The following is a 20,755-nucleotide window of genomic DNA, read 5'->3' as shown; positions in this document are numbered from 1 at the left end:
CTCCACTTGGGCAAGGGAGAGGGACTCCTGGGGGTCACTTCTGCAGTGAAAGTCCGGTCCTTCAGGTCCTGGGGGCTGCGGGTGCAGGGTCTTTTCCAGGTGTCGGGACTTAGGTTTCAGAGAGTCGCGGTCAGGGGAAGCCTCGGGATTCCCTCTGCAGGCGGCGCTGTGGGGGCTCAGGGGGGACAGGTTTTGGTACTCACAGTCGTAGAGTAGTCCGGGGGTCCTCCCTGAGGTGTTGGTTCTCCACCAGCCGAGTCGGGGTCGCCGGGTGCAGTGTTGCAAATCTCACGCTTCTTGCGGGGAGTTGCAGGGTTCTTTAAAGCTGCTTCTTGAAACAAAGTTGCAGTCTTTTTGGAGCAGGTCCGCTGTCCTCGGGAGTTTCTTGTCGTCGTCGAAGCAGGGCAGTCCTCAGAGGATTCAGAGGTCGCTGGTCCCTTTGGAAGGCGTCGCTGGAGCAGAGTTCTTTGGAAGGCAGGAGACAGGCCGGTGAGTTTCTGGAGCCAAGGCAGTTGTTGTCTTCTGGTCTTCCTCTGCAGGGGTTTTCAGCTAGGCAGTCCTTCTTCTTGTTGTTGCAGGAATCTAATTTTCTAGGGTTCAGGGTAGCCCTTAAATACTAAATTTAAGGGCGTGTTTAGGTCTGGGGGGTTAGTAGCCAATGGCTACTAGCCCTGAGGGTGGGTACACCCTCTTTGTGCCTCCTCCCAAGGGGAGGGGGTCACAATCCTAACCCTATTGGGGGAATCCTCCATCTGCAAGATGGAGGATTTCTAAAAGTTAGTCACCTCAGCTCAGGACACCTTAGGGGCTGTCCTGACTGGCCAGTGACTCCTCCTTGTTGTTCTCATTATTTTCTCCGGCCTTGCCGACAAAAGTGGGGGCCGGGGCCGGAGGGGGCGGGCAACTCCACTAAGCTGGAGTGTCCTGCGGTGCTGTGACAAAGGGGTGAGCCTTTGAGGCTCACCGCCAGGTGTTACAGCTCCTGCCTGGGGGAGGTGTTAGCATCTCCACCCAGTGCAGGCTTTGTTACTGGCCTCAGAGTGACAAAGGCACTCTCCCCATGGGGCCAGCAACATGTCTCTAGTGTGGCAGGCTGCTGGAACTAGTCAGCCTACACAGATAGTCGGTTAAGTTTCAGGGGGCACCTCTAAGGTGCCCTCTGGGGTGTATTTTGCAATAAAATGTACACTGGCATCAGTGTGCATTTATTGTGCCGAGAAGTTTGATACCAAACTTCCCAGTTTTCAGTGTAGCCATTATGGTGCTGTGGAGTTCGTGTAAAACAGACTCCCAGACCATATACTCTTATGGCTACCCTGCACTTACAATGTCTAAGGTTTTGTTTAGACACTGTAGGGGTACAGTGCTCATGCACTGGTACCCTCACCTATGGTATAGTGCACCCTGCCTTAGGGCTGTAAGGCCTGCTAGAGGGGTGTCTTACCTATACTGCATAGGCAGTGAGAGGCTGGCATGGCACCCTGAGGGGAGTGCCATGTCGACTTACTCGTTTTGTCCTCACTAGCACACAGAAGCTGGCAAGCAGTATGTCTGTGCTGAGTGAGAGGTCTCCAGGGTGGCATAAGACATGCTGCAGCCCTTAGAGACCTTCCTTGGCATCAGGGCCCTTGGTACTAGAAGTACCAGTTACAAGGGACTTATCTGGATGCCAGGGTCTGCCAATTGTGGATACAAAAGTACAGGTTAGGGAAAGAACACTGGTGCTGGGGCCTGGTTAGCAGGCCTCAGCACACTTTCAATTGTAAACATAGCATCAGCAAAGGCAAAAAGTCAGGGGGCAACCATGCCAAGGAGGCTTTTCCTTACAACTGGGCAGCTCCAAAAACCCAGACTCAAGTCAGGGCATTCCTTGGCTTGACTGGGTACTACAGGAGGTTTGTGAAGGGATATGGATCCATTGTGACAGCCCTCACAGAACTCACCTCCAAGAAAATGCCCAAGAAAGTAAACTGGACTGTAGAATGCCAACAGGCCTTTGACACCCTGAAACAAGCTATGTGCACAGCACCAGTTCTAAAAGCTCCAGATTACTCCAAGCAGTTCATTGTGCAAACAGATGCCTCTGAACATGGGATAGGGGCAGTTTTGTCTCAAACAAATGATGATGGCCTTGACCAGCCTGTTGCTTTCATTAGCAGGAGGTTACTCCCCAGGGAGCAGCGTTGGAGTGCCATTGAGAGGGAGGCCTTTGCTGTGGTTTGGTCCCTGAAGAAGCTGAGACCATACCTCTTTGGTACTCACTTCCTAGTTCAGACTGACCACATACCTCTCAGATGGCTGATGCAAATGAAAGGTGAAAATCCAAAACTGTTGAGGTGGTCCATCTCCCTACAGGGAATGGACTTTATAGTGGAACACAGACCTGGGACTGCCCATGCCAATGCAGATGGCCTTTCCAGGTTCTTCCACTTAGAAAATGAAGACTCTCTTGGGAAAGGTTAGTCTCATCCTCTTTCGTTTGGGGGGGGGGTTGTGTAAGGAAATGCCTCCTTGGCATCATTACCCCCTGACTTTTTGCCTTTGCTGATGCTATGTTTTGAATTGAAAGTGTGCTGAGGCCTGCTAACCAGGCCCCAGCACCAGTGTTCTTTCCCTAACCTGTACTTTTGATTCCACAATTGGCACACCCTGGCATCCAGATAAGTCCCTTCTAACTGGGACCTCTGGTACCAAGGGCCCTGATGCCAGGTAAGGTCTCTAAGGGCTGCAGCATGTATTATGCCACCCTAGAGACCCCTCACCCAGCACAGACACACTGCTTACCAGCTTGTGTGTGCTAGTGAGAACAAAATGAGTAAGTCGACATGGCACTCCCCTCAAGGTGCCATGCCAGCCTCTCACTGCCTATGCAGTATAGGTAAGACACCCCTCTAGCAGGCCTTACAGCCCTAAGGCAGGGTGCACTATACCATAGGTGAGGGTACCAGTGCATGAGCACTGTGCCCCTACAGTGTCTAAGCAACACCTTAGACATTGTAAGTGCAGGGTAACCATAAGAGTATATGGTCTGGGAATCTGTTTTACACGAACTCCACAGCACCATAATGGCTACACTGAAAACTGGGAAGTTTGGTATCAAACTTCTCAGCACAATAAATGCACACTGATGCCAGTGTACATTTTATTGTAAAATACACCACAGAGGGCACCTTAGAGGTGCCCCCTGAAACTTAACCGACTATCTGTGTAGGCTGACTGGTTCCAGCAGCCTGCCACACTAGAGATATGTTGGTGGCCCCATGGGGAGAGTGCTTTTGTCACTCTGCGGCCAGTAACAAAGCCTGCACTGGGTGGAGATGCTAACACCTCCCCCAGGCAGGAGCTGTAACACCTGGCGGTGAGCCTCAAAGGCTCACCCCTTTGTCACAGCACCGCAGGACACTCCAGCTAGTGGAGTTGCCCGCCCCCTCCGGCCCCGGCCCCCACTTTTGGCGGCAAGGCCGGAGAAAATAATGAGAATAACAAGGAGGAGTCACTGGCCAGTCAGGACAGCCCCTAAGGTGTCCTGAGCTGAGGTGACTCTAACTTTTAGAAATCCTCCATCTTGCAGATGGAGGATTCCCCCAATAGGATTAGGGATGTGACCCCCTCCCCTTGGGAGGAGGCACAAAGAGGGTGTACTCACCCTCAGGGCTAGTAGCCATTGGCTACTAACCCCCCAGACCTAAACACGCCCTTAAATTTAGTATTTAAGGGCTCTCCCTGAACCTAGAAACTAGATTCCTGCAACAACAAGGACTGCCTAGCTGAAAACCCCTGCAGAGGAAGACCAGAAGACAACTGCCTTGGCTCCAGAAACTCACCGGCCTGTCTCCTGCCTTCCAAAGAACTCTGCTCCAGCGACGCCTTCCAAAGGGACCAGCGACCTCTGCATCCTCTGAGGACTGCCCTGCTTCGACGACGACAAGAAACTCCCGAGGACAGCGGACCTGCTCCAAAAAGACTGCAACTTTATCCAAAGGAGCAGCTTTAAAGAACCCTGCAATCTCCCCGCAAGAAGCGTGAGACTTGCAACACTGCACCCGGCGACCCCGACTCGACTAGTGGAGAACCAACACCTCAGGGAGGACCCCCGGACTACTCTACGACTGTGAGTACCAAAACCTGTCCCCCCTGAGCCCCCACAGCGCCGCCTGCAGAGGGAATCCCGAGGCTTCCCCTGACCGCGACTCTCTGAAACCTAAGTCCCGACGCCTGGAAAAGACCCTGCACCCGCAGCCCCCAGGACCTGAAGGACCGGACTTTCACTGCAGAAGTGACCCCCAGGAGTCCCTCTCCCTTGCCCAAGTGGAGGTTTCCCCGAGGAAGCCACCCCTTGCCTGCCTGCAGCGCTGAAGAGATCCCTTGATCTCTCATTGACTTCCATTGCGAACCCGACGCTTGTTCTAACACTGCACCCGGCCGCCCCCGCGCCGCTGAGGGTGAAATTTCTGTGTGGGCTTGTGTCCCCCCCCCCCGGTGCCCTACAAAACCCCCCTGGTCTGCCCCCCGAGGACGCGGGTACTTACCTGCTGGCAGACTGGAACCGGGGCACCCCCTTCTCTCCATTGGAGCCTATGCGTTTTGGGCACCACTTTGAACTCTGCACCTGACCGGCCCTGAGCTGCTGGTGTGGTAACTTTGGGGTTGCTCTGAACCCCCAACGGTGGGCTACCTTGGACCAAGAACTGAACCCTGTAAGTGTCTTACTTACCTGGTAAAACTAACAAAAACTTACCTCCCCCAGGAACTGTGAAAATTGCACTAAGTGTCCACTTTTAAAATAGCTATTTGTGAATAACTTGAAAAGTATACATGCAATTGAAATGATTCAAAGTTCCTAATGTACTTACCTGCAATACCTTTCAAACAAGATATTACATGTTAAATTTGAACCTGTGGTTCTTAAAATAAACTAAGAAAAGATATTTTTCTATAACAAAACCTATTGGCTGGATTTGTCTCGGAGTGTGTGTACCTCATTTATTGTCTATGTGTATGTACAACAAATGCTTAACACTACTCCTTGGATAAGCCTACTGCTCGACCACACTACCACAAAATAGAGCATTAGTATTATCTCTTTTTACCACTATTTTACCGCTAAGGGGAACCCTTGGACTCTGTGCATGCTATTCCTTACTTTGAAATAGCACATACAGAGCCAACTTCCTACATACAACAAATGCTTAACACTACTCCTTTAATAAGCCTACTGGTCGACCACACCACCACAAAATAGAGCATTAGTATTCTCTTTTTGCCACTATCTTACCTCTAAGGGGAACCCTTGGACTCTGTGCATACTGTTCCTTACTTTGAAATAGTGCATACAGAGCCAACTTCCTACACTATTGGTTTAATTTCTAACCCTGCCTTTTCTGTTCAGTGTCCTCCACTAGTGCCATGATGCCCTGTTGCTGTCTATCTGCGTGTCTCACAAACTATTTTAGATATTTTCTGAAGTCAAAATAAATACTTTGTGAAGGGAAAGTTGCAGTTATATGGACCCGACACTCTTAAGGCAGGAAGATGCATGGCATGGCTGTATTAGTATAACCTGTTTAGTGATGACAGGTAATTGTTTGAAAAATGTGTGATCCGGGATCCTGCATTTGACCAATATTTTACCGTTAATGACTGCAGAGAGGAAGTGGTAAGCTAGGCTTAAAACGTTTTATGGCAGATTATTTTAGGTGCTTCGAAACAATGGTTTTCAAAATCTCCCTCTACTACTGTCCCTCCTTTACAGGTCCTTTCACAACACAGGAGATGGCGGAGTGGTTCCAAGCTGGGTATTTTGCCATGACTCTTCATGTCAAGAGAGGCTGTGACGAGGGCTTCCAGCCCCTTGGTGAAGTTATTAAAATGTGGGGAAGAGTGCCTTTTGCTCCTGGACCATCACCACCACCGCTGCTGGTAAGGGGCTCTCCTCTTGAGCATCTTCTACCTAAAACAATATGAGATCATTATTTCTGTGAGCATCCTTGCTACATACTGATCAGTCTACCACTCATGTTATTTGACTTCTACACATGATAGTGAACTCGCTCATTCCTAAATGTATCATGAAGTGATAGCATGTAACCTTTAGGACTAGCTAGTTTCAGTGGAATGCCACCAGTATTCATTGTTTCCTCCGACCAACAACATGGGTGTGAGGTGGTAACACAGGGACAGTTAAGTTCAGTGTTGACCCAAGTATACAGAAGCGCTTGATATCCTGTGAGCCTTTATCATAAGGGCAGGATCGACTCAGAAAATCATTGCAAGGATAGCCATTCTGCATTTTTAATTTGTCATATTACTGTTTTTGTTGCCACATTGCAGATAGATCCATAATAGTAATTTTAAAATTGCACTTATTTCTCCATATTCTAAATTGTATTGCTATGCCCTGGTAGTTACATCAATAGGTTCCAGGATTCGTTTTTTCTGTTGAATGCACCCTCAGATTGAAATTCCAACATATATATCTTCATAATAATTCCTTTTGTAGAACTATCTGCCTGGCATCTTATTGGGGCACAGGAATTCTCATGGCTTGAAAAAGCTATACTGCTCTACCTTATGTACTTTTTTGATCTGCCCTTTTTGCTGTAGTGAACTAGACAGTCTTTGAATACGCTGGAGGTATGCCATCTTTTTACTGCTGGGTATGCGGAGTTTCACTATGAATGGGTCATCCTAGTGACCCCCACACCCCACTGTAGGGAGTTAGCTCCATAATTGACAGCAGCAAGAGTGTCCCTAACATGGATGAACCATGCAGGATTTGGAAGGTCAGTGTTTAGAGACTCAGAACTGTGAGGAAAATGAGTGTATTATATGGTGTGATAGAGTGACCACATCGTGTAATACTCAACACACCCCTTTTGGACCTGTAGGTTTCATCTGTTGAACCCTCAGCTCAATCCAGGGTACCTGTGGCACTGAGCAGCAAGGTTTAGGCAGAAGAAATAGTCAATTTTTTCCTCAATTGTTTTGGTTCTTGTAAGGAAATGCCTCCTTGGCAGTTTACCCTCTAACTTTTTGCCTTTGCTGGTGCCAAGTTATGATTTGAAAGTGTGCTGGGACCCTGCTAACCAGGCCCCAGCATCAGTGTTCTTTCCCTGAACTGTGCCTTTGTCTCCTCAATTGGCACAACCCTGGCACTCAATGAAGTCCCTTGTAACTGGTACCCCTGGTACCAAGGGTCATGATGCTAGGGAAGGTCTCTAAGGGCTGCAGCATGTCTTAAGCCACCCTGGGGACTCCTCACTCAGCACAAGCACACTGCCTCTCAGCTTGTGTGTGCTGGCAGAGAGAAAATGAGTAAGTCGGCATGACACTCCCCTCAGAGTGCAATGCCCACCTCACACTGCCTGTGGCATAGGTAAGTCACCCCTCCAGCAGGCCTAACAGCCCTAAGGCAGGGTGCACTAGACCACAGGTGAGGGCATACTTGCATTAGCACTATGCCCCTACAGTGTCTAAGCAAAACCTTAGACATTGTAAGTGTAGGGTAGCTGTAGGAAGTTGGCTCTGTATGTGCTATTTCAAAGTAAGGAATAGCATGCACAGAGTCCAAGGGTTCCCCTTAGAGGTAAGATAGTGGCAAAAAGAGATAATACTAATGCTCTATTTTGTGGTAGTGTGGTCGAGCAGTAGGCTTATCAAAGGAGTAGTGTTAAGCATTTGTTGTACATACACACAGGCAATAAATGAGGTACACACACTCAGAGACAAATCCAGCCAATAGGTTTTGTTATAGAAAAATATATTTTCTTAGTTTATTTTAAGAACCACAGGTTCAAATTCTACATGTAATATCTTATTTGAAAGGTATTGCAGGTAAGTACTTTAGGAACTTTGAATAATTACAGTAGCATATATACTTTTCACATAAAACACAAATAGCTGTTTTAAAAGTGGACACAGTGCAATTTTCACAGTTCCTGGGGGAGGTAAAGTATTGTTAGTTTTTGCAGGTAAGTAACCCACCTACAGGGTTCAGTTTTGGGTCCAAGGTAGCCCACCGTTGGGGGTTCAGAGCAACCCCAAAGTTACCACACCAGAAGCTCAGGGCCGGTCAGGTGCAGAGGTCAAAGAGGTGCCCAAAACACATAGGCGTCAATGGAGAGAAGGGGGTGCCCCGGTTCCAGTCTGCCAGCAGGTAAGTACCCGCATCTTCGGAGGGCAGACCAGGGGGGTTTTGTAGGGCACCGGGGGGGACACAAGTCCACACAGAAAGTACACCCTCAGCAGCGCGGGGGCGGCCGGGTGCAGTGTGCAAACTAGCGTCGGGTTTCCAATGGGAGTCAATGGGAGACCAAGGGGTCTCTTCAGCGGTGCAGGCAGGCAAGGGGGGGGATCCTTGGGGTAGCCACCACCTGGGCAAGGGAGAGGGCCTCCTGGGGGTCACTCCTGCACTGGAGTTTCGATCCTTCAGGTGCTGGGGGCTGCGGGTGCGCAGGGTCTTTTCCAGCCGTCGGGATTTTAGAGTCAGGCAGTTGCGGTCAGGGGGAGCCTCGGGATTCCCTCTGCAGGCGTCGCTGTGAGGGCTTAGGGGGGACAACTTTGGTTACTCAGTCTTGGAAACGCCGGAGGGTCCTCCCTGTAGCGTTGTTTCTCCACCAGTCGAGTCGGGGTCGCCGGGTGCAGTGTTGCAAGTCTCACGCTTCTTGCGGGGATTGCAGGGGTCTTTAAATCTGCTCCTCTGAAACAAAGTTGCAGTCTTTTTGGAACAGGGCCGCTGTCCTCAGGAGTTTCTAGTCTTTCTTGAAACAGGGCAGTCCTCTAAGGATTCAGAAGTCGCTGGTCCTTGGGAATGCGTCGCTGGAGCAGGTTTCTTTAGAAGGCAGGAGACAGGCTGGTAGGACTGGGGCCAAAGCAGTTGGTGTCTTCTTTCTTCTTCTGCAGGGGTTTTCAGCTCAGCAGTCCTCTTCTTCTTGTAAGTTGCAGGAATCTAAATTCTTAGGTTCAGGGGAGCCCTTAAATACTAAATTTAAGGGCTTGTTTAGGTCTGGGGGGTTAGTAGCCAATGGCTACTAGCCCTGAGGGTGGGTACACCCTCTTTGTGCCTCCTCCCAAGGGGAGGGGGTCACAATCCTAGCCCTATTGGGGGAATCCTCCATCTGCAAGATGGAGGATTTCTAAAAGTTAGAGCCACTTCAGCACAGGACACCTTAGGGGCTGTCCTGACTGGCCAGTGACTCCTCCTTGTTATTCTCATTATTTCCTCTGGCCTTGCCGCCAAAAGTGGGGCCGTGGCCGGAGGGGGCGGGCAACTCCACTAGCTGGAGTGCCCTGCGGTGCTGGAACAAAGGGGGTGAGCCTTTGAGGCTCACCGCCAGGTGTTACAGCTCCTGCCTGGGGGAGGTGTTAGCATCTCCACCCAGTGCAGGCTTTGTTACTGGCCTCAGAGTGACAAAGGCACTCTCCCCACGGGGCCAGCAACATGTCTCGAGTGTGGCAGGCTGCTAGAACCAGTCAGCCTACACAGGTAGTTGGTTAAAGTTTCAGGGGGCACCTCTAAGGTGCCCTCTGGGGTGTAGTTTACAATAAAATGTACACTGGCATCAGTGTGCATTTATTGTGCTGAGAAGTTTGATACCAAACTTCCCAGTTTTCAGAGTAGCCATTATGGTGCTGTGGAGTTCGTGTTTGACAGACTCCCAGACCATATACTCTTATGGCTACCCTGCACTTACAATGTCTAAGGTTTGGCTTAGACACTGTAGGGGCACAGTGCTCATGCACTGGTGCCCTCACCTATGGTATAGTGCACCCTGCCTTAGGGCTGTAAGGCCTGCTAGAGGGGTGACTTATCTATACTGCATAGGCAGTGTGAGGTTGGCATGGCACCCTGAGGGGAGTGCCATGTTGACTTACTCGTTTTGTCCTCACCAGCACACACAAGCTGGCAAGCAGTGTGTCTGTGCTGAGTGAGGGGTCCCCAGGGTGGCATAAGATATGCTGCAGCCCTTAGAGACCTTCCCTGGCATCCGAGCCCTTGGTACCAGGGGTACCAGTTATAAGGGACTTACCTGGATGCCAGGGTGTGCCAATTGTGGATTCAAAAGTACAGGTTAGGGAAAGAACACTGGTGCTGGGGCCTGGTTAGCAGGCCTCAGCACACTTTCAATTCAAAACATAGCATCAGCAAAGGCAAAAAGTCAGGGGGTAACCATGCCAAGGAGGAATTTCCTTACAGTAGCCATAAGAGTAAATGGTATGGGAGTTTGTCAAACATGAACTCCACAGCTCCATAATGGCTTCACTGTAATCTGGGAAGTTTGGAAGGGGTAGCCTCACAAAGCCACTGGTTTTGCTTTGAAGGGCACATTTGGTGCCCTCTGTGCATAAACCAGTCCACACCAGTTCAGGGACCCCCAGTCCCTGCTCTGGCGGGAAACAGGACAAGGGAAAGGGGACTGACCACTCCCCTGTCCATCACCACCCCAGGGGTGTGGTGCTCAGAGCTCCTCCAGAGGGTCCATGGGTTCAGCCATGTTTCCTAGGTTGGCAGGGAACTGTGGGAGCATCTGAGTGGCCAGGCAGGTGATGTCAGAGCCCCATCCTGATAGGTGCTTACCTGGCTAGGTGACCAATCTCACTTTCAGGGCTATTTAGGGTCTCTCTTGGGTAGGTCCTCAGTTCCTGCGTGCAAGACTCCAGCAAGATTCCTCTGCAATCTCCACTTAAACATCTGGCCATTGGAACCACAACTGGACCCTCCAGAGACCTGCAACCCACGAAGAAGACTCTTAGGCAACTTTCCACGGCTTCTGCCAGCTTTGCAACATTTCCCCGGCTGTGCATTCTCAGAAGATAGCAATTCTTCAGCCTGCACAAGAAGGAATCTCCCTTAGAGTGAAGGAGTGTAAGGAAATGGCTCCCTGTTGCAGTTACCCCCTACTTTTTGCCTGATACTGATGCTGACTTGACTGAGAAGTGTGCTGGGACCCTGCAAACTAGGCCCCAGTACCTGTGTTTTCACCTAAAATGTACCATTGTTTCCACAATAGGCACACCCCTGGCACACAGATAAGTCCGTTGTAAAAGGTACCAGTGGTACCAAGGGCCCTGTGACTAGGGAAGGTCCCTAAGGGCTGCAGCATATGTTGTGCCACCCTAAGGTCCCTGGTGTAGGTACTGTCTTTTGGGTAGCCTCGGCTTGGGTCACCCTTCATCCTCTTTCCTGCTGGTTTCCTCGGGGTCCGCTGGGAAGGGCCCTGAATTCCACAAACGGCCAGGTGCAGTAGGCAAAGTAGGCGTCGGGTTTGCTATTGAAAGCAATGGAGGTACTCGGGGATCACTTAGGTGATGCAGGCAGGGCATGGGGGGGGGGGGCTTCTCGGGACATTCACCAACTGGGCTAGGATGAGGGCCGCCTGCTAGTCACTCCTGCACTGGTAGGTGGTTCCTCTCGGTCCTGGGGGCTGCGGATGCAGTGCTTGGTCCAGGCGTCGGGTTCCTTTGTTACCAGGCAGTCGCAGTCAGGGGGAGCCTCTGGGTCCTCTCTGCAGGCGTCGCTGTGGGGGTGCAGGGGGGTCGACTCCGGGTGTCCACACCGTTGGAGTCGCCTGGGAGTCCTCTCTGCGGCATTTTTTGTTCTGGACTTGAGCTGGGAGGTTCAGGTGCAGAGTGTGAAGACTCACGCTTCTGGTTGGAAGTGAGAGTCTCTTTAAAGTTGTTTCAAAGTTGGAAAGTTGTTGCAGTTTCTGAAACTTGCTGCTGTTCTCGGGAATTTCTTGATCCTTTAGGTGTAGGGGAGTCCTCTGAGGTTGCTGGTCCCGCTGGATACGTTGATGTGCAAGTTGAGTCTGGAGACAGGCTGGTAGGGCTGGGGCAAAGTCAGTTGGTCTCTGTCATCTCTGCGGGGCTTTCAGGTCAGCAGTCCTTCTTTCTTCAGGTTGCAGGAACCTGATTTCCTGGGTTCAGGGTCACCCCTGAATACTCAATATAGGGGTGTGTGTAGGCTACTGTCCATGTGGGTGGCTACACCCTCTTTGTGCCTCCTTCCTGAAGGGAGGGGGAGGGGGGGGGGGGCATCCCTATTCCTATTGGGGGAATCCTCCAAACTCAAGATGGAGGATTTCTAAAGGCAAGGGACACCTCAGCTCAGGGCACCTTAAGAGCTGTCCTGACTGGTAGGTGACTTCTCCCTGTTTTCCTCATTATCTCCTCTGGCCTTGCCGCCAAAAGTGGGGGCTGTGTCTGGAGGGGCGGGCATCTCCACTAGCTGGGATGTCCTGGGGTGCTGTAACAGGCATGAACCTTTGAGGCTCACCGCCAGGTGTTACAGTTCCTGCAGGGGGAGGTGAAAAGCACCTCTACCCAGTGCAGACTTTGTTCCTGGCCACAGAGTGACAAAGGCACTCAACCCATGTGGCCAGAAACTCGTCTGGTTGTGGCAGGCTGGCAGAAACTGATCAGCCTAGCACTAGGAGTCGGACTGGTATTCAGGGGCATCTCTAAGATGCCCTATGGGTGTATTTTTACAATAAATCCCACACTGGCATGAGTGTATTTATTGTGCTGAGAAGTTTGATGCCAAACTTCCCAGATTTCAGAGTAGCCATTATGGAATTGTGGAGTTAATAATTGACAGACTCCCAGATCATATACTCTTTCTCTTCCAGGGGATCCTCATCAATAGTCATAAACATTGAATATTCCCGCCCTTGTGTGGGGACCCCAGAGCATATATAAAATACACACATATAAAATATGAAAATGCAGGAAAAAATATACATAGCATTTTTAGTAGACAAATTTTCATACTAAACTCATATATACATGTGTAAAACAGGAATGCAGTCTATACTCATAAACAGGCTAAAATGCTTTATTTCTATGGAGTTTTTTTTTTTTTTTTAAACAGTCCTTTTCAAAATTACAATAAGAGAAAATATTCTCCGAAGCCCCATAACTGGGCCTAGGGAATTAAGCAGTAGTAACATCAGAGAAAAAACTACATTGAAAACAATGGAGCATTCTTAGGCAATAGGGTGCATGCAGGTTAACACAGGAGAACCATACAAATTCTGGCACCGTGCCTTTAAGACCCTGATCACCTCCAGTATCCCACCATGCCTTAGGGGCGAAGGAGAGGTGACAGTTGGTTCACAGTTAGGTCAGTTCTTTTTTCCGGCTTCTTCTGAGAGGATCCTGGAGCATTGAGCTCTCAGTTTTTCTGAGTTTTTTTCAGAAAAATACTTCAAAACAGCGTTTTTTCTGCTTTCACTCGACATCTAACACCTTTGTCTGAGTCTAGAAGTTTTTTCCTGACTGAAAAATGCCTTCTCTTTTTGTGAAGTGCCCTTCCTGTGGGAAGAAGGCCCAGTCAGATCCACATACACTCTGTATTGTGTGCTTGCCTCCGAGTCACTGCCCTGACACTTCCATACACTGCAAGAATATGTCAAAAAGGACTCTGAAGGACAGGGAGAAGATCAGGCTACCCAGGCAGCCAACAAGCCATTCTCAGGAGAGACAGGCTAGATCGACGTCAGCAGGTAGGAAGATACCTGTTTGTTCCCTGTTGACGTCATCGCTGCCACCATCACACCGTCATAGATCGCTGTCGACGGCGACCCGACCGACGTCGAAGGATTCGACGTCGGCAGAACATGGCCACCGCAGGAGCAGATCTCCATCGACTGCAACCCACCGATTGACGTCGAGCCATCACCGGCGTGCCCATTCGCCGCTGAAGGCCTCGCACCCATCGATGTGAAAGGAAACGACGTTGAAATCGCCTCAACGGCGAGAACGAAGACATCCGCCGTCGACGACCCACCACTCGATGGCGAGGCACATGACGTCGAGCAGGTCGTGGTCAAGGGATCGCCGGTCACCATCGAGGCGCTCGACGTTGAGACCAGAACAACCTACGGCACTCCCTTAGTCGTTGCAGCTGTCGACGTCGACACAGGCTTTGCCTTTTTTGCAAGGAGCAGAGCATCGGCTTCCGCCGGCGGATAAGACCACTCCATCTCCGGTGGTCTCCATAAGAAGTGGTTCATCTCGGTCGAGAGCTGCATCGTCTGGGCATGTCTCGCCCATCAACTTGTCACCAAGGTGGTTGGAGAGCCTTAATAGAACGACTGCCTCCCCAGACTCGCAGTATTTGAGGATGTACTCTCCTTCTGCCTCTCTCCCGAGAACACCATCTGTCAATAGCGCGGGCAGGACGAGCTCGTTCTGCGTCTCACCAGTCGACCAAGAGGCCTCGACGCTCTGCTACAGCATCTCTGAGCAGGTCACGCTCCCACAGACGATCTAGGTCACGGTCACACCATCGCAGAAGGCCTCCCTCTTGGTCATCGTCGGGGTCCTCTCAAAGACAGTACTCCCCGAACTTAACGGATTCTCCACCAGCTAGAGTTTCCCCGGTGGACGATATCACAACCTTTAACGAGGTGCTTCTCAGGGGAGCACAAAAACTAAACATAGAGGTCCCAGAACCTTCAACCTCCTCATCCGTCATCTTTGAAACCCTGCAACATAAGGCGGTTTCAAAGAAGTTGCTACCGCTAGTGCCTGATCTGTTACAACCAACCATGGACACCTTCTGCTAGGATCTTGAAGAAATATAAAGCACCTGGACAAGATCCTTTGTTTCTCAGGACGGATCCACCGCCGGACTCATATTGGCCGCAGCCCGGAAGCCACTCAGTGGCATCGCCCTCCACGGTTCCACCAGACAAGGAGAGTAGACACCTAGACTCTCTGGGGAGGAAGATGTGTGACACGGCAGCTTCCATGATGAAGGTCTCCAGCACTTCCGCACTCCTAGGCAGATATGACCGTTCACTCTGGGACTCACTGAGCAGGTTCGCAGAAAAATTGCCTAGGCAGGATTTTCGGGAGATCCTTCAGGAGGGGTCTCTGGTCTCCAATCAGTTCATCAGCGCAGCAGCAGATGGGGCAGACTTAGCTGCACATGGTTATGCGCATGGGGTTTGTGCAAGAAGGTCTTCCTGGTTGAGACTGACAGGATTGAAGCAGGAAGCGCAGCAGCGTATCCTGAACCTTCTGTTCAACAGGAACTCGCTTTTTGGAACCCATACAGATGAGGAGATGGCGCGTATGAAGACGGAAGTGGACACTATGAGAGCAGTGGGCCTGGAGAGAAAAATTGACTTAAGGCGAAGATATAGACCTTACGACAGGCGCCCTTTTCAGCAGAGGGTTCAAACCCCTCATTGGTCCCAGAGGCCATAGCAGAGGCAAGGACGCCCACTTTTCCAATCTCGTAAGGCCACGAGAGACCGAGGGTCAAGCAGACCACAGCAGTCCACACCCAAAACTCCAGCAAAACAATGAGGACTTGCTTCCCTTAGCACCGTGCACCACTCCGGTTTGAGGGGGGGGGGGGGGTTGAGAGAGAGAGTATCACAGCGTTCATTCACGAGTGGCGTGGCATAACAAAAGACAAATGGGTATTCAACATTGTCGAGAATGGGTACTCTCTTCTTTTCCGACAACCTCCTCCTCACTTGACGCCAACCAAATGCAATCCGTCTCACATGAGCCTATTACGCAAAGAGGCTGTAGGAAGTTGGCTCTGTATGCACTATTTCAAAGTAAGGAATAGTATGCACAGAGTCCAAGGGTTCCCCTTAGAGGTAAGATAGTGGCAAAAAGAGATAATACTAATGCTCTATTTTTTGGTAGTGTGGTCGAGCAGTAGGCTTATCAAAGGAGTAGTGTTAAGCATTTGTTGTACATACACACAGGCAATAAATGAGGAACACACATCGAGACAATTCCAGGCCAATAGGTTTTTGTATAGAAAAATATATTTTCTTAGTTTATTTTAAGAACCACAGGTTCAAATTCTACATGTAATACTTTGTATGAAAGGTATTGCAGGTAAGTACTTTAGGAACTTTGAATAATCACAATAGCATATATACTTTTCAAATAAAACACATATAGCTATTTTAAAACTAGACACTTAGTGCAATTTTCACAGTTCCTAGGGGAGGTAAGTAATTGTTAGTTCTGGCAGGTAAGTAAACCACCTACGGGGTTCAGATTTGGGTCCAAGGTAGCCCACCGTTGGGGGTTCAGAGCAACCCCAAAGTTACCACACCAGCAGCTCAGGGCTGGTCAGGTGCAGAGTTCAAAGTGGTGCCCAAAACGCATAGGCTTCAATGGAGAAGGGGGTGCCCCGGTTCCAGTCTGCCAGCAGGTAAGTACCCGCGTCTTCGGAGGGCAGACCAGGGGGGTTTTGTAGGGCACCGGGGGGGGGGGACACAAGTCCACACAGAAAGTACACCCTCAGCAGCGCGGGGGTGGCCGGGTGCAGTGTTCAAACAAGCGTTGGGTTTGTAATAGGAGTCAATGGGAGACTGTAGGAAGTTGGCTCTGTATGTGCTATTTCAAAGTAAGGAATAGCATGCACAGAGTCCAAGGGTTCCCCTTAGAGGTAAAATAGTGGTAAAAAGAGATAATACTAATGCTCTATTTTGTGGTAGTGTGGTCGAGCAGTAGGCTTATCTAAGGAGTAGTGTTAAGCATTTGTTGTACATACACATAGACAATAAATGAGGTACACACTCAGAGACAAATCCAGCCAATAGGTTTTGTATAGAAAAATATATGGTTCGATGGCATCTGTCGCTGTAGATACGCATGTTCTGCAATAGCTCGCCATCTGGTGTTGGGCCGGAGTGTTACAAGTTGTTTTTCTTCGAAGAAGTCTTTCGAGTCACGGGACCGAGTGACTCCTCCTTTTGTCTCCATTGCGCATGGGCGTCGACTCCATCCTCGATTGTTTTTTTTCCGCCATCGGGTTCGGACGTGTTCCTGTCGCTCCGAGTTTCGGAACAGAAAAAATAGTTAATTTCGGAAGATTTTCGTCGGTATTGTTGCGTTCGGGATCGGCATACTTAGATTCAACACCGCATCGAAGATCGAAGAGCTCCGGTGCCCTTCGGGGTAGTTTTTCGATCCTCCGTCGGGGCCTGGTCGGCCCGACCGCGTGCTGAAGAACGCCGATGGAACGGACCCCGTTCCGTTTCTGCCCCAAATGCCACAATAAATACCCCTACACAGACCAACACTTGGTCTGCAACCTGTGCCTGTCACCTGAGCACAGCGAAGACACCTGCGAGGCCTGTCGTGCGTTCCGGTCCCGAAAAACACTCCGAGACCGTCGAGCCAGAAGACTTCAAATGGCGTCCGCACCGACAGCCCGACGGGAGTTCGAGGAACAGGAAGAGGAAGGTACCTTCTCGATCCAAGACTCAGACTCCGAAGGATTCGACGATACACAAACCGTGAGTAAGACGTCGAAAACCACACAAAGAAACATTTACAAGGCCCAGGGGACGCCACTGCCACCAGGCCATGGCTCAACCCATAAAATCGGTGACCGACCGTCGGCACCGAAAAAGGCCCAAACAGTGCCGAGATCGTCCGACTCCGGTCGAGACACCGGCACGCAGCCTTCTCGGGACCGAGAAAGTGCTGGAGACAAGCCTCGACACCGAGATGCCGGTGTGGACACGGCTCGACGCCGAGACAGCGGCACCGAAACAGATCGACGCCGAGAGGTTTCGGCCCCGAAAAGGAAAAAAGTCACCTCGGAGCCGAAAAAACACGCAGACAAAGTTTCGATGCCGAAACAAACTGCAAGCGACCCAGCTTCAGGCTCTTATACAGAAGAGCACTCGCTAACCTCCCAAATGCAGAAGCATAGGTTTGAGGAAGAGCTACAAGCAACTGATGCGGACCATACGCAAAAACGTATTTTCATTCAGCAGGGGACAGGAAAAATAAGCACCCTTCCCCCCATTAGGAGAAAGAGAAGGTTGGAGTTCCAGACGGAACAAGCACCACAACCAAAAGTGGTGAAAAGAGTTACACCACCACCCTCTCCTCCGCCCGTGATTAACGTTTCACCAGCACAAACGCCATCACACTCCCCAGCTCACACCACCATGAGCCAGGGTGACCAAGACCAGGACGCATGGGACCTATACGACGCCCCAGTGTCAGATAACAGCCCAGAGGCATACCCTACAAAACCATCTCCACCAGAAGACAGCACCGCGTACTCTCAGGTGGTGGCTAGAGCAGCACAATTTCACAACGTAAGCCTCCACTCAGAACAGGTCGAGGATGATTTCTTGTTCAACACACTCTCCTCCACCCACAGCTCCTACCAAAGCCTGCCTATGCTCCCTGGTATGCTCCGGCACGCAAAAGACATATTTAAGGACCCGGTCAAAAGTAGGGCAATCACACCAAGGGTGGAAAAAAAGTACAAGGCGCCTCCTACGGACCCAGCTTTCATCACAACACAGCTGCCACCAGACTCTGTTGTTGTAGGAGCAGCTAGGAAAAGGGCCAACTCTCACACATCTGGAGATGCACCACCCCCAGATAAAGAAAGCCGCAAGTTTGATGCAGCTGGTAAGAGAGTCGCAGCACAAGCTGCAAACCAGTGGCGCATCGCGAACTCCCAGGCACTACTTGCGCGCTATGACAGAGCCCACTGGGACGAGATGCAACATCTCATCGAACATCTGCCCAAAGACTTCCAAAATAGGGCAAAACAAGTGGTTGAGGAGGGACAAGCCATCTCCAACAACCAGATCCGCTCCTCCATGGACGCTGCAGATACAGCTGCACGGACAATTAATACATCTGTAACTATCAGAAGGCATGCATGGCTCCGAACGTCTGGATTTAAACCAGAGATTCAACAAGCAGTTCTCAATATGCCTTTTAATGAAAAAGAACTGTTCGGTCCAGAAGTGGACACAGCGATTGAGAAACTCAAAAAAGATACGGACACTGCCAAAGCCATGGGCGCACTCTACTCCCCGCAGAGCAGAGGGAATTACAGCTCATTCCGTAAAACGCCCTTTCGAGGGGGGTTTCGGGGTCAAAGCACACAAGCCAGCACCTCACAAGCCACACCGTCCAGTTACCAAGGACAGTATAGAGGAGGTTTTCGGGGACAATATAGAGGAGGGCAATTCCCTAGAAATAGAGGAAGATTCCAAAGCCCCAAAACCCCTACTACTAAACAGTGACTCACATGTCACTCACCCCCTCCACACAACACCAGTGGGGGGACGAATAGGTCATTATTACACAGCATGGGAGAAAATCACTACAGACACTTGGGTTCTAGCAATTATCCAACATGGTTACTGCATAGAATTTCTACAGTTCCCTCCAAACATACCACCAAAAGCACAAAATTTAACAACACACCATTCCAATCTCCTAGAGATAGAAGTGCAGGCACTATTGCAAAAGAATGCAATCGAATTAGTGCCAAACACACAAATAAACACAGGAGTTTACTCACTGGACTTTCTGATACCAAAGAAGGACAAAACACTGAGACCAATCCTAGACCTCAGAGTAGTCAACACTTTCATCAAATCAGACCACTTCCACATGGTCACACTACAAGAAGTATTGCCATTGCTAAAGCTGCACGACTACATGGCAACTTTAGACCTCAAGGATGCTTATTTCCATATACCAATTCACCCATCGCACAGGAAATACCTAAGGTTTGTATTCAAAGGAATACATTACCAATTCAAGGTACTGCCTTTCGGATTAACAACCGCACCAAGAGTCTTTACCAAATGTCTAGCGGTAGTCGCTGCACACATCAGAAGGCAGCAAATACATGTGTTCCCATATCTAGACGACTGGCTAATCAAGGCCCATTCGTTAATAGAGTGCTCAAATCACACAAATCATATCATACAAACCCTCTTCAAACTAGGGTTCACCGTCAATTTCACAAAATCCAAAATTCGGCCACGCAAGGTACAACAATACCTGGGAGCCATAATAGACACATCAAAAGGAGTAGCCACTCCAAGTCCACAAAGAATTCAAAATTTCAACACCATCATACAACGCATGTATCCAACACAAAAGATACAAGCAAAGATGGTATTACAACTCCTAGGCATGATGTCATCATGCATAGCCATTGTCCCAAACGCAAGACTGCACATGAGGCCCTTACAACAATGCCTAGCATCACAGTGGTCTCAAGCACAGGGTCACCTTCTAGATCTGGTGTTAATAGACCGCCAAACTTACCTCTCGCTTCTGTGGTGGAACAACATAAATTTAAACAAGGGGCGGCCTTTCCAAGACCCAGTGCCACAATACGTAATAACAACAGATGCTTCCATGACAGGGTGGGGAGCACACCTCGATCAACACAGCATACAAGGACAATGGAACGTACATCAAACAAAACTGCATATCAATCACCTAGAACTTCTTGCAGTTTTTCAAGCACTAAAAGCTTTCCAACCAATAATAGTTCACAAATACATTCTCGTCAAAACAGACAACATGACAACAATGTATTATCTAAACAAGCAGGGAGGGACGCACTCCACGCAGTTAAGCCTGTTAGCACAAAAAATTTGGCATTGGGCAATTCACAACCAAATTCGCCTAATTGCACAGTTTATACCAGGGATACAAAATCAACTCGCAGACAATCTCTCTCGAGATCACCAACAGGTCCACGAATGGGAAATTCACCCCCAAATACTGAACACTTATTTCAAACTCTGGGGAACACCTCAGATAGACTTGTTTGCGACAAGGGAGAACGCAAAATGCCAAAACTTCGCATCCAGATACCCACACAAGCAATCCCAAGGCAATGCCCTATGGATGAACTGGTCAGGGATATTTGCTTACGCTTTTCCTCCTCTCCCTCTCCTTCCTTACCTGGTAAACAAACTCAGTCAAAGCAAAC

At 49.8% G+C, this 20,755-nt stretch overlaps 1 protein-coding gene across 1 annotated transcript in view; it reads left to right on the top strand.

The window, feature by feature from the left end:
* GIGYF1 (GRB10 interacting GYF protein 1) overlaps positions 1 to 20,755 on the top strand; it is a 656,843-nt gene that overhangs the window by 364,428 nt on the left and 271,660 nt on the right. Inside the window, exon 16 of the mRNA XM_069215543.1 lies at positions 5,753 to 5,919. Within this exon, the coding sequence (XP_069071644.1) occupies positions 5,753 to 5,919 (167 nt within the window). The remainder of the gene's footprint in view (positions 1 to 5,752; positions 5,920 to 20,755) is intronic.

This window comes from Pleurodeles waltl, chromosome 12 (genome assembly GCF_031143425.1).
Source record: "Pleurodeles waltl isolate 20211129_DDA chromosome 12, aPleWal1.hap1.20221129, whole genome shotgun sequence".
Lineage (NCBI taxonomy): Eukaryota > Metazoa > Chordata > Amphibia > Caudata > Salamandridae > Pleurodeles > Pleurodeles waltl.
Note: the sequence above shows the minus strand (reverse complement) of the source record. Positions and strands in the feature narration are given on the sequence as shown.